Source organism: Arvicola amphibius, chromosome 8 (genome assembly GCF_903992535.2).
Source record: "Arvicola amphibius chromosome 8, mArvAmp1.2, whole genome shotgun sequence".
Classification (NCBI taxonomy): Eukaryota; Metazoa; Chordata; class Mammalia; order Rodentia; family Cricetidae; genus Arvicola; species Arvicola amphibius.
In genome coordinates, this window is record NC_052054.1 from 67,608,052 (window position 1) to 67,629,558 (window position 21,507).

Here is a 21,507-nt window from a genome sequence, read left to right on the forward strand (position 1 = left end):
CAGTACATCCAAGGAGCAGCTGCTCATGGTGCTGAAATAGACCCTCCAACCATACCTCCCATTCTGTTCGTGGCTCTGGAAGCTCTGAAGGGCTGAGAGTACTGCCTGCACTAAGATGAGGAGGAGGAGCACAGCCTTAGAAAGAAGCTCTGGACCTCAGAGACTTCCCTGCCCCTGAGAATTTGGAGGAGTGGCAGGAAAGAAGGGATTTTACTGATATCTTTTTGAGATTTAAGTAGAAAAGCCTGCAGACCACTCTCAGAGCAATTTCTTTTTAAAAATTATGTGTATGTGCTCTCTCTCTCTGTGTGTGTGCATGCGTGTACGCATCTGTGTGTGTGTGGGTGGTTGTGTTTGTGAGTGCAGACGCCTGCAGTGGCCACAGATGCACTGGAGCTGGAGTTCCAGGCAGTTCTGAGCCACCTAACATAGGTGCTGGCAACTGAAGTTGGGCCCTCTGCACATGCAGTGTGTGCTCTCAAGTTCTGAGTCATCTCTCCGGGCTGATTTCTTCTTCAATGTAAAGACCATGCTTGGGATGTGAAGTATGTAAGGGCGAAAAGAAAACCTGCTTCAGCTTTCAGTTAATTGACAGAGTATAGAGAAGAGTGCCAACATGGAGCAGACAACCTGTCTATACGGGTATATAACCTGTTGTTTACAGAAACACCACTGGTGTTGAAGATCCAGGAAAGAATGGGACGATTCAGACAAAGGAGTTAGTCCTTCATCTTCCTGCCATAAGGCAGCTATGTGCACAGTTAATACAGGCCAATGAATAGAAAAGACATAAAGCTGAAATTTATTAGGAAGAGGAAAGAGACCAGCAGGGGGTGGGAGGAAGACAAGTGAAGGTCATGAAGGGTGAACACGATCAAGTACATTATATACATGCAAGAAAATGCCGTAATGAAGGCATTTTGTACAATTAATACATGCTAATACAGTTTTAAACTTTATTATTACTCACTCACATATCTCTGTGTGGATGCTCACATGAGTGCAGGCGGAAAGGACGTGACAGAATCCCCAGAGTAACAGTTACAGGCTATGGTGAGCTGCTTTGTGTGTGTGTGCTGGGAACTGAACTCACATCCTCTTGCAAAAGCAGCAAGCTCCCTTAACCACTGAGCCAACTCTCCAGGCCCTTGTTTGATTTTTTAAAATTTAATGTTGATACCCACTGGGACACAAATTGTTTTCTTTTTTATTTAAATGTGCATTGGTTGTCTCACACTTAATATGTCTAAGCCATCCATCAGTAAATATTTAGGTTGCATACACTCTGCAAATGTTAAAGCAACAAGAATTCTGCACACCCAGCTACCTGCATTTTCCAGGACAAATAGATACATTCAATTAAAATTTATTGGTCTCCTATGAATAAGAATAATGGGATGCTCTAGCTACATTCCTTGGGTTATGACTTAAGAAGTGGATCACTGGCCACTAGACCATATTTGTCTTGTTTTCTGTTGGGCTTTTCTGATCGTTCCTGAGATATTTCAGATTTAGGCAGTGTTTGGTGTGTTACTACCACATATTAAACAGAAAGTTTTATTCTATTTTCTTTGTAGTTTATGTCTATGGAGTTTTGGAGCCAAGAAATATTTGTAGTTCTTTTTTCAATTGTTTTTAGGATCAAACCCAGGGCCTGTGCATGCTATGATAGAGGTGCACCACTGAGCTACATCCCCAGACCTCAAGGAATTTTTGGTCTGGGGAGAGAGGAGTCCAGAGATGTAAGACAATGGTCAAGGCCAGTGGAAGGTCTTTTGTAGCACAGTGTGGACCTCCTTATTCCTCAGACAGTAGATGATGGGGTTGCAGAGGGGCGTGACCACCGTGTAGATGACGGACAGCACCTTGTTGAGGTCCATGGACTTGATGCGACTGGGGCGGCAGTAGATGAAGAGAGCTGCTGAGTAGAAGATGCCCACCACCACCAGGTGGGAGGCGCAGGTGGAGAAGGCCTTGCGCTGGGCAGCAGCTGATGGCATCCGGAGAACGGCCATCCCAATGGCTGAATAAGAAGCCAAGGATACCAGGAGTGTCCCACAGAAGATGACAATGGCTGAGATGAAGTCTACCAGCTCTGTGAGGGCCACGTGGGTGCAGGACAGGTTGAGGAGAGGGGAAACATCACAGAAAAATTGGTTGAGAACATTAGGGCCACAGTAAGACAGGCTGGCGATACATGTTGTTTTGGCCACTGAGACCACCAGCCCACCCAGCCATGAAGACAAAGCTAAGCCCAGGCAGACCTGGGGCCTCATGAGCAGTGGGTAGTGCAGTGGGCGGCAGATGGCCACATAGCGGTCATAGGCCATGGAGGCCAGGAGGGTGCACTCTGTGCAGATGAGGACTATGAAGAAGAAGAGTTGGGTCATGCAGAGTGTAAAGGAAATATGGTAGGGCCCCGTCCACAGCCCCAGGAGCAGGGTGGGCATGGTGACGGACACATAACACATCTCCAGGCAGCTGAGATTGCCCAGGAAGAAGTACATGGGCTTGTGGAGCTCGCTGTGACTGCAGATGAGGTAGATGATGAGTGTGTTCTCCAGGAGCGTCAGCAGGTAGAGAGTCAGGAAGACGGCAAATAGCGCATCCCTTATGTCCAGTCTAGTGGACAATCCCAGCAAGATGAACTGCTGAACCCGGGTCATGTTGGCCAACTCCAGGGGCCTTTCCATCTGCAGAGAGACAAACCAGTTGTTAACATGTGTCCTTCATAGTAAAAGTAATTAGAAAGTTGTTCAGTGATTCGAGCCTTTAGGGATTTAATCATATCAATGACTGCTGGAAACTGGCTACCAGAAAGATTCTTCATATTCTTGAGATAAATGCTACACTGCTCATCCAAATTATAGAAAGAATGTGACCATCTGAACCTCTATGATCCATTGAGCTTTTATTTATGACAGAAACATGTCATGATGACTTTGCTAATTTATCCAGCACTGTTAAGTATGACTTAGGTACTTCTTATTTTTTTTTAAGATTTATTTTTATTTTATCTGCATGATTAGTACCTGAATGTATATCTATGCATCACATGCATGCAGTGCCCACACAGGCAACAGGGGGCATCAAATTCCCCTAGAAATGGAGTTACAGATGTTTGAGAGCCTCCATGTGGGTGCTGGGACTTGCATCTGAGCCCTCTGGAAGAACAACCAATGCTTTTAACTGCTGAGTCATGTTTCTAGCACTCCTGACTTAGTCTTAAATGACATAGTTATAGTCTTTGCCTCTGTCCCACAAGGTAAGTACATCACAGCCAAAGATGACCCAGCATGGAAGCTCCTGTAGATCATCTCAACTCTATTACTCTACTAATTCCACTGGATGACATTACCCATCCCCAAAGCCCGGACCAGAACAGTCTCCAACATCCAGGACATATTAGAGATCCAGAAAATTATAGAATTCGAGAGTTCTTCTTGCTTTAGAGTATCTTGCATAGATTCTGCTTGTTGGGATTGAGCTCCTGTGATGAGTTAGGCCGCCAGGCAGCAGTCTTCTTGTTCTTCTTCTCATTCTTGCTGCTGCTGCCGCCGCTGCTGCTGCTGCTGCTGCTGCTCCTCCTCCTCCTCCTTCTTCTCCTTCTCCTTCTTCTCTTTCTCCTTCTTCTTTTCAAAATAGGGTTTCTCTGTGGCTTTGGAGGCTGTCCTGGAACTAGCTCTTGTAGACCAGGCTGGCCTCGAACTCACAGAGATCTGTCTGCCTCTGCCTCCCAAGTGCTGGAATTAAAGGCGTGCACCATCACCGCCCGGCCTCCTTCTCCTCCTGCTTCTCCTCCTCTTTCTCCTCTTCCTCTTCCTCTTCTTCTTCTTCTTCTTTCTCTTCCTCTTCTTCCTCTTCCTATCCTCCTTCTTCCCCTCCTCCTATTTCCCCATCTCTCTTTTATTTCTCTTAAATATGGGTATTTTCTTCTATATATTGCTATTATTAGCAAATACATTTACTAAACAATTCAAGGAAATTCTTCTCGTCTTTTAGGAGCTGACTTCTTACAGGACATACAGCCAAAGAAAAGACCTAAAGACAGGGATTTCAGGTGAATTTAGAGCAATCACAGTGCTTATGAAGCACATTATTTCAATATTGGGTCCTAATGCATAAAAAAGATCAGGAAGAACATTTTAACAAAGCAACAGAGCCTGCTTCATCATCTACCAGATTTTCTCCACTTTAGATTTTTTTTTCAGTTTCTAATCTGGTTTCTTCTTCAAGGAAACATCCCCAATTTCCTTCCAACATTTTGTTTTTAAAAACTGCATTTACTTACATATGCATACGTGCATGTGCACATGCACCAGGTTCATGTGGGAAAGTCGGAGGACAACTTACCAGACTCAGTTTTCTCCTGCCACGTGGATCCTGAAAATCTAACTCGGGCTATCAGGCTCGGAGGTGAGTACCTTTACTCCCTGAGCCATCTCTCTGGTATCCCTCAAGCATTTCTCATGGACAAAGCATTCATGCTTCTCCCATCATGACCACTGCTTTGTACATCATCATATGACCTCACCATGGGAAAACAGAATAAATACAACTGTCGTTCTCTCCCAGATCAATTGAATCCGATGTTGTAAAATTTCAGCCTCCAGATTTGATTCCCAAAGTCCTAGATGATAGATCATTGGCAGCCTTTGTTCCAATTTTTCTGCCTGTGAAGATAATAAACTAGTTCATTTTTTCCTCTCCTCTTCTTTCCCTTCCTCTCTTCTCTTCTCCTCCCTTCCTCCCTTTCCCTGTCTCTATAGATATCTCCGTCAGTCTGTCTGTGCTCTTCTTTCTCTCCTTCCCCCTCCTTTATTTCTCATAAGTACATAAACATTTCATTCCATGCCTTGCTATGATAAGTAAATATATTTACTAAATAATCACCTCAGTATTTTTATCATCCTTTGCCCTCAGTTGGACATTTACCAAGCCAGGTTCTTAGAAGTATGCTTTCTGTCGACATCCTCACAAACAGCCACACATGTCTTTGTAAACACCAGGCACATTCAACACCTCAGTATTTTCACCAATAATTTATCCTCAGACAAATCCTCTATCTTAACAGAGCTGATCCTTCCTCTTTTAGTAGAATCTAGATGGCTCCTTTTGTGGGTCCAAGGGTCCCAGTTCCTTACTAGAAATTGTTCCCTTCTCCAAGCCCATCACAGAGATCACAAAGCAAGCCCAAATTGCCTTCCAACCTCCATATCCCAGCATAGCACCTCATACAGCAACTGCATCTTAGGAGACCAACAGAGTTAAAAATTCCAGCAAGGAGTGGAGATGGGCTCCCAATTTTCCACCCCTAGTTGAGGACCTTGTTGGAAGCAGAGGGAGGAAGAGTTCCTTTTCTTTTGTGGGTGTGGGGATTTTCATTGTTAGGTTGCCTATGCCCTGGTGAATGATACCAAACATTGAACTTAGTGGGCTACAAAATAAAAAAATAGGAGGTATGTTGTGTGGAGACAGGGTGAGCTGGAGGGAAGGAGTGAGGGTAGATATATATTAGCCCCTTAAAACCTCTACAGAACTACAGTTGCCTGGTGTACATACATCACTAGATTCAGTCCTCAGCATCACACAAAAGACAAACATGTGATTTCTTATCTGAAGCAGAAGCATTAAGCTCTGCTATTAGTAACCTGCCTAAAGCACGGAGAAGGCGTCTAGAGCTAGGGTGTGCGGAGAACTCTCGACGTGTGAGCAACAAATCTCCTCCACCCCATGTTTGGTCTCTTTTTCTTTCTCTGTTTAGCTTCTAGGTTTTTCCAAATATTTAACATTTTGGTATAAACAGATGTTTATTATAGACAGCATGAAGCTGAGATCCACGGTGTCAACAGGTCTCAATTTCAGAGAAATTATATAGGACCTGTGCTTTGGCAGACATTAGTTGGGTACAAGTCCAGTCACAGACCCTTACATAGGCTCAGAAACTGCGCCAAATCCAGCAATGTACCATACAGATTTTTTCAAGAAATTTGGTATATAATCAATTATCCTCAAGAATTTATTGGGAGAAAAATTAAATCATAGCTATATCAAGGACAGCTATAAAATACAGACCAATGTGAGCCCTGAAAATGATGCGTATTATTGGTTTCTATCAAGGGTATCTCAATGCTAACACTAACTCTAGGCCACAGAGCTGCCCAGGGGCTTCTGGAACTTGGGTTTGGCTTCTATTTGAATGTCTTCTACCATCTTAAACAGAAGTCTTACTAATTAGTCATCAACAAGATATATTTTTAAAATTAAAGGTCGTGCTGTCACCAACCTGGTGGAACCCTCTCTCTTGCTCTGAGAAGTCTTCCGCCCTAATTCTGAAGCTCTTCCTCCATTCTTGGCCTCCCATTGAACTCTCTTTGCCTACCCACAGTCACCTTCTTTGCAAATTCTTTTCTGTGACAGCACCTATAACTTCAAATGCAGTGAGATACCCTTAGGAACACATTTGGAAAAACTCAGTTGTACATACACAGATGGATACCACCAGAGCTCTGAAGCCCAGAGATAGAATATTCAGAGATTACTCTGCCTCAAGAGTGTTTACCAGCCCTTGAACCAAGTCAATAGCAGCTGTACAAAGTGGACAATTTAATGTAGTTACTAAAAATTGGGTTTAAGTGTCACAGATAACTCATGGAATATGTGAGAAAATCAACAGTAAAGACATTCTTTGTACAAGGATTTCAGGTTTAAGGGTCACAAATAACTCATGGAATATGTGAGAAAATCAGCAGCAAAGACATTCTTTACACAAGGATTTCAGGGATGGAAAGGACGTTGGATGGTCCTCTTGAATTCTGCAATTGGGAGCCCTTATGAATATTGTGAAGGCAAGAGTTAAAGCTAGTAATTTTTTTCCAGTGGCAAATTGGAAAATTTTGAGAAATTAGAATTAGAGACATGGAGAAATGTTTCATCTTAAGGTTAGGTAAAAAGGAATAAGGATCCTGACCAAATTTAACTCTAGGTATGAACAGATGTTGACATCCCTTCTTACAGACAAAACCGAGGACATCCCTCAAGAGAAGGTAGAGTCTTAACTGATCAACTATGGCCTTTAATTCCACAAACATTTGTCAAAGAAGGACATGGTGCACAGAGAGCAGACCCTGAGGGACCAGAGAGATGGAGGCACAGAGAACATGAGCTTTAGCTAAAGGTGTTTGAAAAATTTGAAACAGTTTGTCTATGGGAAAACTTGGTCTCTTTAGTACTTTACACATGTTCCATAATGTAAGAGCAATTGTTACGTGCTTTGGGGTCATCCATGTTATACAATATGAGTGAATTCTTTGGGATGGTAAAACACAGGATGAAGAAGCAAAGGTTGGGAAGTGTGAGAGACAAGCACAACAGGATATTTCTCCACTGATAAAATTCTGATATGCAAAACCACTTGATTCATCTATGTCAGTTCTGTCTTTCTATGCACCCACCCATCTTATCTGTTTACCTATCATCTATCTATCCACCCTCTCTCTCTCTCATATATATACACCTACCTATCATCTATCTCATAGCTAGCAACACACATATTTGAAATCCTATGCACCTATGTATCTCATATCAATTATCTATACTTTTATTATCTATTATATCTTCAATATAGCCACAATTTATTGCTCATATATGTATGTATCACATACCTATATATTTAGATAAGACTACTCACTATTCCTGAGGATTAAGCCGTTTAGTGTCTCTATAGTGTTCAGCATCAGTAATGTGGACCTGATATTTTGACTGCTCTATAAAAGAAAAGTCTTTGTTCCTGTTGTTCCTTGATTTTACCCACAAAGAATAGCATTGGGTCATCATACCTGATAGTTGAGACTAGAGAAGTAACGATCCTTTCCTGCTGATTCTGACTGTGGTGGAGACTCTGATACCTACAGATTCACCTTCTGCTTAGAGAAGGAGATGCCCAAGAACAAAACCTTTCAATCTGCCTTGAAAAGAAGTGTTCTTGGCACACACACACACACACACACACACACACACACACACACACACCCGTTCTCTTTTTGTTGCCTTGAGCTCTTGAAGTTGCCGAGTGGACTGCTCGCCCCGTGAGAAGGACTAGACATGCAAAGCCAGAGTTCTGGACCCCAGAGACTTCTGTGGTCCCCGTGGACTGGGAAAGGAGAACAGAGGAAAGCCTCTCGCTGATGCTCTGCAGAGACTGAAGAGGATGGACAGAGGCAGGAAGCTTCTGAGCCACCTTCACCTTAGGTAGAGGGGCATTGATGGTGTTTCCCAGAATTTCAGGCCCTGCACTTGGGGCTGATGTGTCTGATGTCCATAGAAGAAAAAAGTGTAATAGACAAGAGGCTGAAAATGCTGCTTATTGAAAGCTTATCTGTACCTACATCCACAGTGCCTGTGTTTACAGTAGCCAGAGGTGGAAAATATCAGATATCCTTTGAGGGGTGACAGAATGAAATATTGTGTAACCTTAAGTAAGGGAGGAAATTCTGACATGCAACAACATGGATAGACCTTGAAGGCATGGATACTGTGGAAACTCCTTCAGACAATAGTCTTTAAGATACCAGATCATTTGGGTGTGATCTTTTGTACTATAAATGTTGACATAAAGCTTGTGTGGTCTCTCTCTCTCTCTCTCTGACTCTGTCTCTGTCTCTGTCTCTCTCTTTCTCTCTCTCTTGCTGGGTTCATTTCCTGTTGCCTGCTCATGCAGATTACTGTGATCTGTGAGTCTACCCCTAAATAAAGAACCCTTTATTATACTCAATTCTGAGCTAGTGCGGGACTACTTTATAGCATCCATCTACATATGGTGTCAAGTGTAATAGTCACAGAAAAACTAGAAGGGGCTGGAGAGATGACTTAGATTTAAAGCATGCAGAGGTTAAAATTCTAGAGGGCCAGAGTTCAGTTTCCAGAACCCACATGGTGGTAGCTTACAACCATCTGTATCTACAGTTTCAGTGAATCTGATGCCCTTTTCTAGCCTGTATAGGTGCTGCACATATATGGTGTAATGGCACACAGGCAAGCAAACATTCATACACACATATAATCCACTACCCCAGAGAAGCTAAGTAATAAGCAGAACCCTAAGAGAAAATATATAGGTCCTCAAGGACAGGAGAAATAGACAAGACTGCCTGACAAAATTGGGAGCATGGGGGTGGAGGTAGAGAAGGGAAGGCAGAAGGGGAGGAGGAGAGGAAGAGGGAGGAGAACTAGAGGTAACAGGACGGTCAAGATGGGGAAAGGACAAAAACAAAGAACAAGGAAAGAGATATCCTTTCTCGAGGTCGTAGCTAGAGCAATAAGACACCAAAAAGAGGTCAAGGGGATAAAATCAGAAAAGAAGAAGTCAAACTCACTATTTGCTGATAATATGATAGTTTACGTAAGCGATCACAAAAATTCTACTAAGGAACTTCTACAACTCATAAACATTTTCAGTAATGTAGCAGGATACAAGATTAACTCAAAAAATCAGTAGCCCTCCATACACAGATGATAAATGGGCTGAGAAAGAAATCAGAGAAACATCCCCCTTCACAACAGCCACAAATAGCATAAAATATCTCGGAGTAACTCTAACCAAACAAGTGAAAGACTTGTATGACAAGAATTTCAAATCTTTGAAGAAAGAATGGAAGAAGACACCAGAAAGTGGAAAGATCTCCCATATTCTTGGGTAGATAGAATTAACATAGTAAAAATGGCAGTCTTACCAAAAGCAATCTACAGATGGAAAAGCAAAAAATTCAGGATAGCCAAAACAATCCTGTACAATAAAAGAACTTCTGGAAGTATCACAATCTCTGACTTCAAACTTTACTACAGAGATATAGTATTGAAAACAGGCTGGTAGTGGCATAAGAACAAACAAGAAGACCAATGGAACCAAATCGAGGACCTGGCTCTTCCTACCCCACCCAGCTTGCATTCAGAAAAACCCTCCCTTCTTCCTCCCCTCTTCGGGTTCATAACATTTCCAGCTCAGCCTGATGGGGCTCTGGGACCAGGTAGGGAGTGCAACTGGCAGGCAGGAGTTTCTTTATTTCAATAGCCTGCCTGCACAAAGGTAGGCCCTTTGTCTGTGAGCTCCTTGGCAAGCAAGGACACCTGATCTCAGCACCAGAAGATACATCCGGGAGGTGAGTGAGTTCCTGACCCCACGGCAGCAGCCCAGGAAATGGAGCACAGCCTCTCCTCAACACCCTACACTTCCTGGTCTTCCAGCTGGGGCTACTCTCCCTGGCTACTGCCTCTCTCTTCCTACCCTACCCAGCTTGCATCCAAACTAAGGACCTGGATATTAATCCACACACCTCACCTTCGAACACCTGATTTTTGACAAAGAAGCAAAAAATATGAAATGGAAAAAAGAAAGCATATTTATCAAATGATGATGGCATAACTGGATATCAACATGTAGAAGAATGAAAATAGGCCCATATCTACCACCATGCACAAAACTAAAGTCCAAAGGGATCAAAGACCTCAACATAAAGCCAGCCACACTGAACCTTATAGAAGAGAAAGTGGAAGTACACTTGAATGCATTGGCACAGGAGACCACTTCCTAAATATAACCCCAGTAGCACAGACACTGAGAGAAATGATTAATAAATGGGACCTCCTAAAACTGAAAAGCTCTGTAAAGCAAAGAACATGGTCAACAAGACAAAATGACAGCCCACAGAATGGGAAAAGATCTTCACTAACCCCACATCAGACAGAGGTCTGATCTCCAAAATAAAAGAACTCAAGAAATTGGTCATCAAAAGAACAAATAACCCAATCAAAAATGGAGTACAGACCTAAACACAGAACTCTCAACAGAGGAATCTAAAATGGCTGAAAGACACTTAAAGAAATGCTCAACATTCTTAGTTATCAGAGAAATGCAAATCAAAACAACTCTGAGATTCCATCTTACACCTGTAAGAATGGCCAAGATCAAAAACACTGATGACAACTTATGCTGGAGAGGTTGAGGGGTAAAGAGAACACTTCTGCACTGCTGGTGGGAATGCAAACTGGTACTGCCCCTTTGGATATCAATATGGCAATTTCTAAGAAAATTTGGCAATAACCTTCCTCAAGACCCAGCAATACCACCTTTGGGTATATATCCAAAGGATGCTCAATCGTGCCACAAAGACATGTGCTCAACTATGTTCATAACAGCATTGTTAATCATAGCCAGAACCTGGAAACAATATAAATGCCCCTCGACCGAAGAATGGATAAGGACAATTTACACAATGGAGTACTACACAGCAGAAAAAAATAACATTTTGAAATTTACAGGCTAATTGATGGAGCTAACAAACATCATATTGAGTAAGGTAAAACCAGACCCAGAAAGACAATTATCATATATACTCACTCATAAGTGGTTTTTAAACATAAAGCAAAGAAAACCAGCCTACAAATCACAATCCCAGAGAATCTAGACAACAATAAGGACCCTACGAGAAACATAGATGGATCTAATCTACATGGGAAGTAGTTAAAAAAAAAAAAAAACAAGATATCTTGAGTAAATTGGGAGTATGGGAACCATGAGAGAGGGTTGAAGGGGAGGGGAGAGGCAGGGAAGGGAGCAGAGAAAAATGTATAGCTCCATAAAATCAATAAAAAAAGAAAAGAAAAAAGAGATATCTTGATTGAGGGAGCCATTTATGGGGCTAGTAAGAAGCCTCGCAGTAGAGAAATGACCAGAAATCCACAAGGATGACCCCAGCTAAGACCCTAAACAATAGTGGAGAAGGTGCCCGAACTGGCCTAGCCTTGTAGTTAGATTGATGAATATCATAAATGTCACTATAGAACCTACATCCAGCAACTGGTGGAAGCAGATGCAGAGAAGCACAGCGGAGCATCTGGCTGAGCTCCCAAAGTCCAGCCGAAGAGAGGGAGGAGTGAGAATATGAGCAAAGAGGTCAAGACCATGATGGGGATGCCCACGGAAACAACTTACATGAGCTAATATAAGCCTACCAACTCCAGCCTGACAGGGAACCAGCATAGCACCAAACTTGGCCCTCTGAATATGGGTGACAATTGTATGACGGGGGCAGACTGTGGGGCCACTGGCAGGGTTTATCCTTACTGCTTTACTGACTTTTTGGAACCCATTCTCTCTGGAGGGATACCTTGCTCAGCCTAGATATAGTGGGGAGAGCCTTGTTCCTGCCTCAAAACAAGGTGCTAGACTTTGCTGATTCCCCATAGGAAGCCTTACTCTCTCTGAAGGGTAAATGGGAGGTGGGATGGGGGTGAGATGGTAGAAGGTGGAGGGAGCAGGAGGAGGGGATGGAATGGGAAATGAATTTGGCATGTGAAATGAGAAGACAGTTTGTTTTAATAAATTAAAAAAAAAAAAACTTGAAGTCATTGCCCTCGAAATATCATCAAACCCTAACTGAAGCAAACTTTTTTTTTTTGAAACAAGGTTTCTCCATGTAGCCCTTGCTGTCCTGGAACTCACTCTGCAGACCAGGCTGGCCTTGAACTCACAGTGATCCACATGACTCTGCTTCCTAAGTGTGGGGATTAAAGATGTGTACCACCATGACTCAGCAAACATTTTTCCTTTAAAATATCTATCCTTTGACATTCTCTCTCTATATTCAATGCATTTTCATCATACCCACACCTATTTCCTCCCCTTCAACTTCTGACCCCCCAACATTTTCACATACTAAAGGTCTGCATGTTATTTACATTTAATTATTTTCTTCTAAATACAAAATCCACAGTTTTTAGCAACCAAGGAAAAGTCCACACATATATTTATAGAATACTTTTCTAATGTACTGTTTACTCATCCTGTTTTTTATGACTTTATTTTAAATATCTTTTGTTTATTCTTTGACAATTCCATAAACGCATACCAATGTATCTTGACCATATCCACCCCAACTTTCTCCTACCACTCCCCTGCCCCGACATGTTCTCTTCCCACCTTTGGTCCTGCTCCATTTTCTTTTCAAATTCGCAGAGTCTAGTTTGTGTTGCCTGTTGACATGTGAATTAACCATGCCAGTTTGACCTTGTGCAGGTGACCACAGTGCAATGAGTTCATGTGTGCAACAGCCAAGCCATGTCCTGTAGACGGCACTTCATAGCCCTCCTCCCCATCCTCCAGCGTCATCTCATGGCTTCTTCTATGATATCCACTAACCCTGGGGGGACGGTGTCAGTTTTTGTCTTTATTTGTAACCTAGCATGCTAGTGCAAAGCCTTCCACATGCTTTTTCCCTAACTGTATACACAGTAGTGACAAACAGGGTATTGACTCCTGACCTCCACAAATCTATTCATGCTACAGCAGATTCTTTTTTCTTTTTTTGGGGTGGGGGAGAGGGCTTATCTTTTATTTTTTTCTCCCAAACAATACATCAGAGGGCAGTTTCCCTTCTTTCTATGCCCCCTAGGTCCCCTCACCACATCCTTCTCCCCAAATCTACTCCTCCTCCATTTTCCTTTGGAAAAGAGCATGCCTCCCAAGAATATCAAAGGAGCATGGACTAACAAGTTAGAGTAAGTCTAGACACAAAGCTTCCAGGCTGGACGATGGGCTGCACGTTACAGTTTTGTGCTTTTGTTATCTGTTCTAAATGTTCACAGACAGGAAGGCCTACAGATTTAGAAACAGGAGATCAAGAACAGGACGGCAATGTCACACACTGTGATCTCATGCTCACAATAGAATTAGCAGGAGTTCAATATGATAACAAAGGCACACCTACTAGGAGCTTCGAGGTCCCATTGCTGCTCAGGCTGCAGAACAGCACCAAGAATTTTGGCCAAACTTGTAAAGTGGGGAGGCAAAGAGATAAAGAAGGCAGAATTTGCACCTGTCCTTCAACCAGAGGGGACCATTTACCAGACTACAAACAAATCGCTTATGCACAAACTCTGTTCAGTCGTTATTTACAAAATTATGATTCTCGCAGTGTAAAAATAAGATTATATGTGCATGAACCACAAACCAACTCATTCATCAGAACACTTCACAGTTGGCAGCATCGAATTTCTATCCCAAAGTAGACTGTGGGTCACTAAACGACAATCTTTTTTTTTTCCATCCATACCCCCACTCCACCCCTCTCCAAGACAAAGAGCCATCAGGGTTCCCTTCACTATGTTAAGTCCAAGGTCCTCCCAGCTCCCCCTACATCCAGGAAGGTGAGCAACCAAACTGACAAGGCTCACAGTGAGCCCATCCATGCTGTAGAGTTCATGTTCATTGCCGTTGTCCTTGGTTTCTCAGTCCTCCTCCACCATCAGCTACATTCAGAGAGTCTGGTTTGGTCCCCTGTTCCATCAGTCCCATTCCAACTGGAATTGGTGGTCTCCTGTTAGATCTGTCCCACCGTCTCAATGGGTAAACGCACTCCTCACGGTCCTGACTTCCTTGCTCATGATCTCCCTCCTTTTGCTCCTCATCGGGACCTTGGGATCTCAGTCCGGTGCTCCTATGTGGGGCTCTGTCATTTTCTCCATCCAATGCCAGGTGAAGGTTCTATGGTGATATGCAAGATATTTATGAGTATGACAATAGGATCTGTACATTTCTGGCACCCTCTCCTCAGCTGCCCAAGGACCTAGCTGGGGGCATCTTCCTGGACACCTGGGAACCCCTCTAGAGTCAAGTCTCTGCCAGCCCTAGAATGGCTCCCTTAATTAAGATATATAATTCCTTGTTCCCATATCCACTTTTCCTATATCCCAACCATCCTATTCCCCCAAGCTCTTCCCATCCTCCACTTCACACTTTTCTCTCCCCATTCCCCCTCCCCCCCTCCTTAGCAATCAGGGAAATGCAAATCAAAACAACGTTGAGATACCATCTTACACCTGTCAGAATGGCTAAAATCAAAAACACCAATGATAGCCTTTCCTGGAGAGGATGTGGAGTAAGGGGTACACTCATCCATTGCTGGTGGGAATGCAAACTTGTGCAACCACTTTGGAAAGCAGTGTGGAGGTTTCTCAGGAAATTTGGGATCAACCTACTCCAGGACCCAGCAATCCTACTCTTGGGAATTTACCCAAGAGATGCCCAATCATATTACAAAAGCATTTGTTCAACTATGTTTATAGCAGCATTATTTGTAATAGCCAGAACCTGGAAACAACCTAGATGCCCTTCAGTGGAAGAATGGGTGAAGAAAGTGTGGAATATATACATATTAGAGTACTACTCGGCGGTAAAAAACAATGACATCTTGAATTTTGCATGCAAATGGATGCAAATAGAAAACACCATCCTGAGTGAGGTAACCCAGGCCCAAAAACATGAACATGGGATGTACTCACTCATAATTGGTTTCTAGCCATAAATAAAGGACATCGAGCCTATAATTCGTAAAAAATCCTAGAGAAGCTATATAAGAAGGTGAACCCAAAGAAAAACATATAGTTATCCTCCTGGATACTGGAAGTAGACAAGATTGCCGGACAGATTATTTTTTCTTATGATGAAATATGATTCATCCTTTGTAAGTTAAACTGAACACCACAGTATTTGAAAAATATTTACTAACTCTTTTGTCTCCACCCAAACAGAGCTGGGCTCCTTCTCTGAGCAAGTCACGTGGTGGGTCCACAGTTGGTCATCTTCTGAATGAGGACAGAAGAACATTACATAGAGTTGTTCTCAGCAGATTTGAAAACCAACTTTTGACCTGTATTTCAGAAGCCATACACCTAGACAGATTAAGATGATTTTCAACAACCCAAATAAATTGCCTTTCAGGATCATTGAGAATACAAAAGTAATGACTGTAGATGTCACTCAGCTCAGTAGAAAGGAAATTATGTTCCAATAGAGTCATTTTTATAATTACCATTATGCAGGAATGAGGTATAGACATTTTTTTCAAACTTAAATTAGCAGAAACATCTACCATGTTGGCATGAAAACTGACAGAATGGACAGAGTCTCAGTAAGTACTAGCTGATTTCCATCACGAAGTCACCAGTAATGGCCTGGTACAGCGGCCACTCTCAGGGCTCTTCTGTAGAGGCAACTACGCTCTGTACAGAGGGGCAGAAGATTAAACAATTATTTAAAAGTTGTAGTAGTGTGGTGGTGTGAATGACGAATGTCTCCCATAGTCTTGGGCATTTGAATACTTGGTCCCCAGTTGGTGGCCCTGTTTGGGGAAGTTTAGGTGTGGTGTTTCTGGAGGAGGTGTATCACTGGGAGTGGGCTTTGGGGTTTCCAATGTTATACCCAGCTAACTCACACTTTCTCTGCTTTCTGCTTGTGCTTCTAGGCGTTAGTGGTTAGTGTTCTACCATTGTGAACTCAGCCCTTTGAAACCATAATTATAAATAGCTTTCTTCTGTAACTTGCTTTGACTGTGATGCTTTATCATAAGCAATAGAAAAGTAACTATCATAAGTGTTCAGGATGGACTTCAATCTTCTCAACAGGATGCTGCACAAACCATCGCACCTTCTGCAGGGCTGACTTTATACTCTGTGAACAGGAAGGAGTGGGCTCGGGGTTCATTGGTCCCTGTGATTCCCAATCCCCAGGGTTACTGCAGAGGAATAAGGAGGGAGTTGGTGTAAAATACGCACTCTCGATGATGGTGGTGTGATGGTGATGCCAAAAGTCAATATGCACAGGGCTGTCGTGATGGGGCTTTGTACTAGTGCCATGTGCACAAACATCTTTATTTTAACTCAGCCCAGATCACTTTTAACTGAGATTACACAGTTTCAGGGAACAAAATCCTCCAGTTTCCCATACCGTGACAGTGATGTTACCACAGTTACCACAGTCACCTCTATCGTCACCCCCACCACCATCATCACCACCATTACCTCTCAAGTACCAGGAGAGTGGTTAGGGCTGAAATCAGGAGTCATACCAACAGATAGAAAACGCAACCCAAACGGGTTTAAGTTGAAGTAAATTTATTTGTTCACAGAAGGATACTTTCCACGGGTACACCCAAGTTCGGGGTATGAGAGATCCAGGAATCCATCAGTCATAAGGGCCTCATTGCTGTCTCTCCAATAGATTTGTTTTTCTTTTTTTGATTCTATTATCAGTCAGAGACTCCTGTTTTACACACACACACACACACACATACAGACACACACACACATAGTATGTAAGGGTACATACGTGTGTGCTGTGCCCAAATTGGCCAGAAGAAGGCTTTCAGAGGGTAGCCACATGGATATTAGGGAACTCTAGTCCTGTAGAAGAGTGGTGAGTATGCTGTATTGCTGAGACTCCTCTGTTAAAGCCCAAATCGTAGCACCTACATCGTCTACAATCCTATAGAAGTGCTTATTAGTTTTATATCCACTTGACACAATCCAGAGTCATTTGGAAAGACGGACTCTCAACTGGGGAAATGTCTCCATGAGACTGACCTATAGGGAAGTCTGGAGAACACCTTCTTGGTTAGTGATTTATATGGTAGGACCTTGTCCACAGTTGGTGGTGTCCCCTTGGGCTTGTTTCCTGGGTTATATAAGAAAGCAGCTGAGCAAGTCATGGAGTTGTCCTTGTAAGCAGACCCTCTCCACAGCCTCTGCTTTAGCTCCTTCTTCCAGGTTCATTTCTTGAGTTCCTGCCCTGACTTCCTTCAGTGATGGACTGTGACCTATGAGTTTTAAGATGAAATAAATATTTCCTCCCCAAGTTGCTTTTGGCTATGGTGTTTTATTACAGCAATAGAAACCCTCATCAAGATAATGGATAAAGAAAAAAATCTGAGAGAGAAATCCCGATCTGACTTTCTGATGTAGATTTATTAATGTCTCCAGTTCTCCAGCCAACGCTCTGTAAAGATCAAGTTTCATGTGACTCCAGACTCCTCCACATAAAGGTTGAGGGTATCAGTTGTCTAATCCAAATAATAGCATGTCATGTGGCCAAAGTCCTGCTAATGCCTCATACAATTGGGTCTCCCCTCTTGTACTTTAGCTACTGTGATGAAAAGCCATGCCTTAATCAGCTCTTTGGTCTCAAGAGAAGTATATGGATCAAATCTCCTTCATTTAGGCCATCCTAACATTGATCAACATCCATTTGCATGAGCAAAATTAGTCCATGTCAAATACCACAAAGGTAGGGCCAGCCTAGATTACCTTATATCCAGTTGATTGAAAGTGAATGAGAATAAGTTAGTTACAGGCCTTTTGTTTCTGAGACATGGTTTCTCTGTGTAGCTTTGGAGCCTGTCCTAGCACTTGCTCTGTACACCACATTGGCCTCGAACTCAGAGCTCTGCCTGCCTCTGCCTCCCAAGTGCGGTGCCACCACCACCTGGCATAAGTTACAGGCTTTAAGACACTACATTTTCAATGATTTGTTACGCAACATTCTTTCAGAAGAGTTAGCTAATGCACTCTAGTTGGCTTAAAGTGGATTCATTTGCCCACTTTATTTAAAATAACCAAGATCAAGCCGGGCGGTGGTGGCGCACGCCTTTAATCCCAGCACTCGGGAGGCAGAGGCAGGCGGATCTCTGTGAGTTCGAGACCAGCCTGGTCTACAAGAGCTAGCTCCAGGCCAGGCTCTAAAAATGCTGCAGAGAAACCCTGTCTCGAAAAACCAAAAAAAAAAAAAAAAAAAAAAAAAATAACCAAGATCAGAGATCAAAGGTTTGGTGTTGTGTCTTCTCTTGGGTAGGAAATTGGAAGTAGCCTTGGGTTCCCCAGAGAAGAGTCAGGATGTTAAGCCACCCTGAGAAAGTGGCCCTCAACATTTTTTTGAATCTGAAAGATGGTAAGAGAGAGAATTCATTCATGGAGTCTAGAATCTAGACCCTTGGCGGCCACAGCACACACGGCCAAAGGCAGCTTTGACTTCCTTGTTCCGCAGGCTGTAGATGAGGGGATTGAGCATGGGGGTCACCATGGTGTATGACAGAGACACCACTTGCTTGCTCTTAGGAGAGTAGCTAGCCTTGGGGCGTAAGTGGATGACCCCCGTTGTGCCTTAAAACAGAATTACCACGATGAGGTGGGAGGCACAGGTGGACAGGGCCTTGTGGCGTCCAGAGGCTGATGGCATCTGAAGGACAGCAGTCAGAATCATGACATAGGATGTAGCTATAAGACAGAAGGGAACCATGATAACAAGGACAGTGGCCACAAACACGTTGGCCTCGAAGACTCTGGTGTCTGCACACACCAGGCTCAGCAGAGGTGCTATGTCACAGAAGAAGTGCCGGATGCCCCGTGGCCCACAGAAGGGAAAGTTAAAGAGCCAGATAGTGAAGACCAGAGCCACGGGGATTCCTGCCAACCAGCAAGTGGTGGCCAGCAGGTGGCACAGCCTTAAGTTCATGATGGCACCATAGCGCAGTGGCCTGCAAATGGCTAGGAAGCGGTCCCAGGCCATGACCGTGAGGAGGAAACACTCAGATGTGACACAGGACAGCACGAGGAGCAGCTGCAGGGCACAACTTGTTGGGGACATTCCACGTCCAGGCCGTAGCAGGGTCACCAGCAGCCGGGGCGCCACGTCCAGTGAGAAGCAGATCTCCACCAGCGCCAGCTGCCGTAGGAAGAAGTACATGGGCGCACGCAGGCCTGGATCCAGGCTGGTGAGCAAGACGATGAGTGTGTTGCCTAGCAACGTGAGCAGGAAGGCGGCCAGGAAGAGCACTGAGAGCATTGGGCGCAGGGAGGGCACATGTGCGAAGCCCAGCAACACGAACTCCAGCTCACGTGCGAGGCTCTGATTGGCCCAGGGAGGGGCTGCCCAGGAAGGTGGCATAGGCCCAGGATTCGAGGGCACTGAGTTAACGACCGGGGAGGAACCCTATGGAGTACCAGAGGGAGGAGAAGACGAAGCGAGAATTGGAGCTTGTAGGTTCTGTCCTCTACAGTCACCAGAAAGACAAATCCTCTCACACCCAAGGCCTTCCATAAACACCTTAGCAAGTGCAGAATGAATGAAATGACCTCATCAGAGGACCTGACTCCTCCCTGTTTCTCTGGTCTGTGCTTCATGGATCTCCATGCAGCATATGCAAACCACCTCAGGGTCTTTGTACCCTTCATTCTCTCTCCTCCACTCTTTCCATGTCCATTTATAAGGATGGATGTGTGCTGGCTCATACATCTCCACACACACTTCCTGCTACTCTTTCAAGAGGTTCCCATGATCGTCAACCCCTATGATGGAGGATTCTCATTGGCTAATAAACAAACTGCCTTGGCTTGCCATGCTTTACTCTGTTCTTTCCCAAGCTTTCTGTGGATTTAGTTATCCACGTGGGTGCCATTCTGTAGTGTGGAGCTGCCGGCCGGCTTCCCGCCACCCGGCTCCGGCCACTGATTAGCTTATGCCTCGAAATAATTACATGGAAACTGTATTCTTTTAAACACTGCCTGGCCCATTAATTTCAGCCTCTTACTCACATCTTGACTAACCCATATCTAATAATCTGTGTAACACCACGAGTGGTGTCTTACCAGGAAAGATTCAGCATGTCTGACCTGGCAGCTGGCTTCATCGCATCTCTCTCCCTGAGGAGAGGCAGGGCAGTCTCTGCCAGAGAGGAGAGACAGGGCAATTGTCTGAGCCATCTACCTCACTTCCTTTTTCCTGTTCTGTCTACTCCACCTATCTAATTCTTGCCCTATCAAAAAGCCAAGGCAGTTTGTTTATTAGCCAATGAGAATCCTCCATCATTTCCCCTTTTTCTGTTTAAACAAAAAAGAAAGGCTTTAACTTTAACATAGTAAAATTACATATAACAACAGTTATCAAGTAAGAATTAGTTACAATATTTATATCTACTTTATCTTTTATCATAACTAAGGAAGACTATAACTATCTATCTAGTTTTCAACTCCATCAAAGACTCCAGAAGGATATAATATTACCTAGGTGAACAAGAAGTAAGCTACTTGCGGGCCCACAGCTCCACACTACACCCCTAACACAATTTCCCTACACACCCAGCATGCCCTCTTTGCATATACATATTCCATATGTTGGCTTCCTTAGACCCTTCCCAGTCTCCAGATATATATTAAAATATCACCTTCAAGGCCACCACGATGGCTCAGCAAGGAAAGGAGCTCGCCACTAAGCCTGAAGACCTAAGTTCAAGCCTCAGTAGCCACATAGTGGAAGAAGAGCATCAACTCCTGTAAGTTGTTCCCATAGCAACACGGCACATGCATTCTCCCTCGACCACATCCCTTCACATATAAATAAACAAAAACACCTTCTGAGGCCCATTGTTGGTGGCCAGAAGATAACAATAACTGCCCCTTCTACTATTCACACTTTCTGAGTATAGCTGTAGTTGAACAAATGCTGACTTGAGTTTATCTCCTATTCAGCAATTATATTCATTCCGCAATCTGTGACCATTATGTGTCATGCTACTTTATCTACTGCCCAGGAGATTATTCTCCACTAAATACTATCAAAAAATTGTCTCTTGTGTGGGTTTTGTGAAAAATCAATTTTGAGTAAAATATATGAAATTTCTGGGC

General features: G+C 43.6%; 2 protein-coding genes across 2 annotated transcripts; both read right to left on the minus strand.

Moving 5' to 3' along the window:
- Window positions 1-1,754: 1,754 nt before the first annotated feature.
- Window positions 1,755-2,693, minus strand: LOC119820406 (olfactory receptor 5-like). Its single transcript, XM_038338699.1, has one exon. It carries the CDS (start codon window positions 2,691-2,693, stop codon window positions 1,755-1,757), a length of 939 nt encoding a protein of 312 aa, XP_038194627.1.
- Window positions 2,694-18,802: 16,109 nt separating this feature from the next.
- Window positions 18,803-19,771, minus strand: LOC119821781 (olfactory receptor 10A7-like). Its single transcript, XM_038340901.1, is given in 1 exon segment — window positions 18,803-19,771. A coding segment is annotated over 1 exon segment (969 nt).
- Between the last annotated feature and the right edge of the window lie 1,736 nt (window positions 19,772-21,507).